The sequence below is a fragment of the Salvelinus namaycush genome, chromosome 7 (genome assembly GCF_016432855.1).
Source record: "Salvelinus namaycush isolate Seneca chromosome 7, SaNama_1.0, whole genome shotgun sequence".
NCBI classification, from domain to species: domain Eukaryota; kingdom Metazoa; phylum Chordata; class Actinopteri; order Salmoniformes; family Salmonidae; genus Salvelinus; species Salvelinus namaycush.
The window spans coordinates 57,361,236-57,367,808 of NC_052313.1; the positions used below are offsets into that span (position 1 = coordinate 57,361,236).

At 37.6% G+C, this 6,573-nt stretch overlaps 1 protein-coding gene across 1 annotated transcript; it reads left to right on the top strand.

Annotated features, from left to right (window-relative positions):
• The first annotated feature begins 5,326 nt into the window (after nt 1-5,326).
• LOC120050859 (gamma-crystallin M3-like) lies at nt 5,327-6,573 on the top strand. Its single transcript, XM_038997387.1, has 3 exons — nt 5,327-5,338; nt 5,653-5,925; nt 6,286-6,573. Exons 1-3 carry the CDS (start codon nt 5,327-5,329, stop codon nt 6,571-6,573), a joined length of 573 nt encoding a protein of 190 aa, XP_038853315.1.

Consider the following 6,573-nt stretch of genomic DNA (forward strand, 5'->3'; position numbering starts at 1 on the left):
AATGAACTGGTTTAGATACGTTAGAGAAGTAATGTAGAATCAATGAACTGGTTTAGAGACGTTCGAGAAGTAATGTTTAACCAATGAACTGGTTTAGAGACGTTAGAGAAGTAATGTTTAACCAATGAACTGGTTTAGAGACTGTAGAGAAGTAATGTATAACCAATGAACTGGTTTAGAGAAGTAATGTATAACCAATGAACTGGTTTAGAGAAGTAATGTATAACCAATGAACTGGTTTAGAGAAGTAATGTTTAACCAATGAACTGGGTTAGAGAAGTAATGCATAACTAATGAACTGGTTTAGAGACGTTAGAGAAGAAATATATAATCAATGAACTGTGTTAGAGAAGTAATGTATAATCAATTAATTGGTTTAGAGAAGTAATGCATAACCAATGAACTGGTTTAGAAACGTTAGAGAAGAAATATATAATCAATGAACTGTGTTAGAGAAGTAATGTATATTCAATTAATTGGTTTAGAGAAGTAATGCATAACCAATGAACTGGTTTAGATAAGTAATGTATAACCAATGAACTGGTTTAGAGAAGTAATGTATAACCAATTAACTGGTTTAGTGTCACGACTTCCGCCGAAGTCGGTCCCTCTCCTTGTTCGGGTGGCGTTCAGCAGTCGACGTCAACGGCTTTCTAGCCATCGCCGATCCACTTTTCATTTTCCATTTGTTTTGTCTTTGTTTTCTACACACCTGGTTTCTATTCCCCAATTACATGTTCATTATTTAACACTCTGTTTCCCCCATGTTTCGTCCGTGTTTGTATATAATGTTCAGGTCGTTACTTGTTGGCTGGTATTGTTTGCTGGGTTCGTTATTTACGGCCGTTATTTACGAGTGACCGGTAATTTCACGCACCTTTAGTATTTGTTTTATACTGGTGCTGTTCGTGGAATAAATTACCTTGTACACTCATCTCTGCTCTCCTGCTCCTGATTCCATGCACCAGTTACCCACAGCCTGACATTTAGAGAAGTAATGTATAACTAATGAACCGGTTTAGAGAAGTAATGTATAACCAATTAACTGGTTTAGAGAAGTAATGCATAACCAATGAACTGGTTTAGAGACGTCAGAGAAGTAATGCATAACCAATGAACTGGTTTAGAGATGTCAGAGTAGTAATGTATAACCAATGAACTGGTTTAGAGACTTCAGAAAAGTAATGTGTAACTAATGAACTGGTTTAGAGAAGTAATGCATAACCAATTAACTTGTTTAGAGAAGTAATGCATAACCAATGAACTGGTTTAGAGACTTTAGAGAAGTAATGTAAAGCCAATGGACTGGTTTAGACAAGTAATGTGTAACCTTATGAACTTGTTTAGAGAAGTAATGTATAACCAATGAACTGGTTTAGAGACATTAAAGAGGTAATGTATAACCAATGGACTGTGGAGTGGTTTAAAGAAGTCAGAGGAATTGAACGCTCCACGACCTCTGGTGGCTGATAATATTTTGTCAGAGGAACTCTTTGAAGAACATCTTCTGCATTGGGGTTTGAATTGGACATCATTTTTGTTCATAATAATAGTTCATAAATGTGGACTGTATGTGAGCATCAAATGTGCAGCATGGATATGTATCCCTTTTTCTGTTGTTGTCTTTTAGGGGGTGTTTTCTGAAACATTTCTCTTTTAATAGTTTCAACTGTATTCTTTGTGGGCATGATACATTTTTGTAGCGGCATCACAATGCAAATGAATGCCATTACAGTACATAACAACCAGACAGCGGTATACCTCTCTATGCTACTTCATGTTGCTTGGTCAGGGATTCTTCACAATGGGGCCACCCATTTCACTGAACACAATACATGTATTATAAAAGTAAGGTATTAGAAAGGGGTCAGGCGTACAATACATTGTGGCTATTCAATTTCAGAACAGATCAAAGTGTATAGTTGCCTACCTGCTTACATAATTCATGTATTGCAGTCATCTGCTTTATTTATGCCCATGCAGGTACACACACACACTTATGCTCACAATCACACACACACACACACACACCACACACACACACACACACACACACACACACACACACACACACACACACACACACACACACACACACACACACGCACATGCACAGAACAGCACACAGACAGACACACACACTCTCTTGCACGTTGAGAGACAAAAAGGCGACCACAAAACCAACCCGATAGGAACAACTTAATGTAAAGGGTTACCCTATAGGAACAACTTAATGTAAATGGTTACCCTATAGGAACAACTTAATGTAAAGTGTTATCCTATAGGAACAACTTAATGTAAAGTGTTACCCTATAGGAACAACTTAATGTAAAGTGTTACCCTATAGGAACAACTTAATGTAAAGTGTTATCCTATAGGAACAACTTAATGTAAAGTGTTACCCTATAGGAACAACTTAATGTAAAGTGTTACCCTATAGGAACAACTTAGTATTAAGTATTACCCTATAGGAACAACTTAGTATAAAGTGTTACCCTATAGGAACAACTTAATGTGAAGGGTTACCCTATAGGAACAACTTAGTATTAAGTATTACCCTATAGGAACCACTTAATATAAAGTGTTACCCTATAGGAACAACTTAATATAAAGTGTTACCCTATAGGAACAACTTAATGTAAAGTGTTACCCTATAAAATAAACTTAATATAAAGTGTTACCCTATAGGAACAACTTAGTATTAAGTATTACCCTATAGGAACAACTTAATGTAAAGTGTTACCCTATAAAAGAAAGTTAGTATAAAGTGTTACCCTATAAAATAAACTTAATGTAAAGTGTTACCCTATAGGAACAACTTAATATAAAGTGTTACCCTATAGGAACAACTTAATGTAAAGTGTTACCCTATAGGAACAACTTAATGTAAAGTGTTACCCTATAGGAACAACTTAATGTAAAGTGTTATCCTATAGGAACCACTTAATGTAAAGTGTTACCCTATAGGAACAACTTAATATAAAGTGTTACCCTATAGGAACCACTTAATATAAAGTGTTACCCTATAGGAACAACTTAATGTAAAGTGTTATCCTATAGGAACCACTTAATATAAAGTGTTACCCTATTGGAACAACTTAGTATTAAGTATTACCCTATAGGAACAACTTAGTATAAAGTGTTACCCTATAGGAACAACTTAATATAAAGTGTTACCCTATAGGAACAACTTAATGTAAATGGTTACCCTATAGGAACAACTTAATATAAAGTGTTACCCTATTGGAACAACTTAGTATAAAGTATTATCCTATAGGAACAACTTAATGTAAAGTATTACCCTATAGGAACAACTTAATGTAAAGTGTTACCCTATAAAATAAACTTAATATAAAGTGTTACCCTATTGGAACAACTTAATATAAAGTGTTACCCTATAGGAACCACTTAATGTAAAGTGTTACCCTATAGGAACAACTTAATATAAAGGTTTGATTCCTGCTGGGGCCACCCATACGACAATGTATGCACATATGACTGTAAGCTCTGGATATTACAATTTTATTTAATTAGGATGATGTACAGTTAACTGCTCAGATAATGGAAACATAAATGAGGGATACAAAGTGTATTGAAAGTGAATTGAAAGTGTATTGAAAGTGTATTGAAAGTCTATTGAAAGTGTATTGAAAGTGTATTGAAAGTGTATTGAAAGTGAATTGAAAGTGTATTGAAAGTGTTTTGAAAGTGTATTGAAAGTGTATTGAAAGTGAATTGAAAGTGTATTGAAAGTCTATTGAAAGTCTATTGAAAGTCTATTGAAAGTGTATTGAAAGTCTATTGAAAGTGTATTGAAAGTGTATTGAAAGTGTATTGAAAGTGTATTGAAAGTGAATTGAAAGTGTATTGAAAGTGTATTGAAAGTGTATTGAAAGTGTATTGAAAGTGAATTGAAAGTGTATTGAAAGTCTATTGAAAGTCTATTGAAAGTGTATTGAAAGTGTATTGAAAGTGTATTGAAAGCAGGTGCTTCCACACAGGTGTGGTTCCCATCATGCTTAGGATCATGCATACAAATGATGGGCAGGCCATTATTTTGGTTACCATGGCTATGCATGCCCCCATAGGCTGACATTGCCCCATCCACAGGGCTCGAGTGGTCACTGAATGGTTTGATGAGCATGAAGACGATGTAAACCATATGCCATGGGTGATTCTGGAGCGGCACCTGAGACAGGAACACTTATGGGGGATTCTGGCGCGGCACCTGAGAAAGGAACACTTATGGGGGATTCTGGCGCGGCCCCTGAGACAGGAACACTTATGGGGGATTCTGGCGCGGCCCCTGAGACAGGAACACTTATGGGGGATTCTGGCGCGGCCCCTGAGACAGGAACACTTATGGGGGATTCTGGCGCGGCCCCTGAGACAGGAACACTTATGGGGGATTCTGGCGCGGCCCCTGAGACAGTGTTTTCTGTCAAACTAAATATCACAGTATCTTTCAATGATATTGAATGTAGCTACTGTACAAACACTTGAGGATTTCACATTTGCATGCGCTTTTTAAATAACACTGAATTTGAATATTATATTGCTGATACACTCAAGGAGCAATTCAAACAACCCCCATATTGCTTTTGCTACTTTTTTTAATACTATTTTGATACTATGCAATATGCAATATAAATTGTAAGGTACACCTTTACCTACACCTTACCTACCACTTAAAGGTAAAATCAACTATCTTTTGGTATTTTTGTTCAATAGTCCACAGTTTGCGTCATGATGATGTGGCCAGTGACACTTTGCTTCTTGAAAGTCCAATATCTTGTAAACTTGACTGCTGACATGCAAAATAAATTTGGGACTGTAATCAACAGTGGAATACCAAAATATTGTTTTTGAGTGGAGGTTTCTTGTGTGCACTGCACAAACCTATTCCTAATGCAAATGAAATAGGCATGAACATAGCCTATAAAGTTAAATAAAGGTTAAATTACATTTTTTTTTTTAAATTAAGTGTTTCCCCAAAATGGTTAATTATGAGCACATCATTTACACAAATGTAATGTTGAAGCTAAATTAAAATCCATAAATATTTTATTCACCCTTCAGAGTCTATTTAAAAGAGACTATACAATACATCTAAAAGGAATCCGACCTAATCTAAACCCTTTTACCTTACAGAGCACTAAATGATAACTCTTTGCCGTGAGCGTTGCGTTGAGGTATAGTACAGTACAGTGTTGCTCAGCTGACTCAGCGTTTTATACAACTGGGCGGTAGATTCTTCTGGAGCTGCATCAAGCATAAAAGGCAGCACGCCAGTAGGGAGAACAACAGAAATCAAATAACTGTGACCATGAACGGAAAGGTACTGTAATGTGGGGCTGTGATCAAAGTCTGTGCACAGTGCTGAACTGTACGTCACCTGGCATTGGAACTATGACTCTAGGATGCATCAGAGCCCATTTCCAAAGGGAAATATATCCTTGATGTGTGTGTTTTTAGATTCAGAACACTATGATAACTACAGATTACTTATAATGACTTATAATTATAATCATGGTTGCATTGTTTGATTTTGTCAGACACATTAAAATGATTATGCAGAATAATTTCTGAACGGGATAGAATGTATGAGTTTTTGCACATCAAAATCAATTGGTTTCACGTCAAGATGTTTAGACTTTCAACGCATACTTTGTCTTTCTCCAGATTATCTTCTACGAGGAGAGGAACTTCCAGGGCTGCTCCTATGAGTGCAGCAGCGACTGCTCCGAGCTCTCCTCTCACCTGAACAGGTGCAACTCCTGCAGGGTGGAGAGTGGCATGTTCATGGTGTACGACCGGCCCAACTACATGGGCCACCAGTACTTCCTGAGGAGGGGAGAGTACCCTGAGTACCAGCACATGATGGGCTTCAACGACTGCATCAGGTCTTGTCGTATGATCCCCCAGGTAAGCAGTTCTGCAGACAGAGCACAACAGACCACAACTATTTACAACCACACCACAATGACCACAATCATCGATGCCATAAAACTATCTTACACTCCAAAATCGAAGTCTGTCTAAAGTTTTCACACCTCAAATGTAATCTAAAGTCAACATAAAAACACATCCCATGCCATCGGTTGTGTAGATCCAGCTATATGCCTCAACTGCAAATGAATGGAAAAGATAACGATTATACCATATGGTGCTTATCTTTTTCATTAATTTTAGATTGTGGCATATTGCATTGTATGCCATCCTATCAACCAAGCTCATCCTATTCAGTTAATAGATGCGTGAAATGTGTTATCTTCTTTCCAATAGCACAAGGGCCAGTTCAGGATGAGGATCTACGAGAAGGAGAACTTCGGAGGCCAGATGCACGAGGTGATGGACGACTGTGACTCTATCCAGGAGCGTTACCATATGCCCGAGATGCAGTCCTGCAACGTGATGGACGGCCACTGGGTCATGTACGAGCAGCCCCAATTCAGAGGCATGCAGACCTACCTGAGGCCTGGAGAGTACAGGAACACAAGAGAGATGGGAATGGGGAATGATGAAATGAGGTTCCAGTCCATGAGGCGCATCAGCGGCGATGCTGCTTTTTAA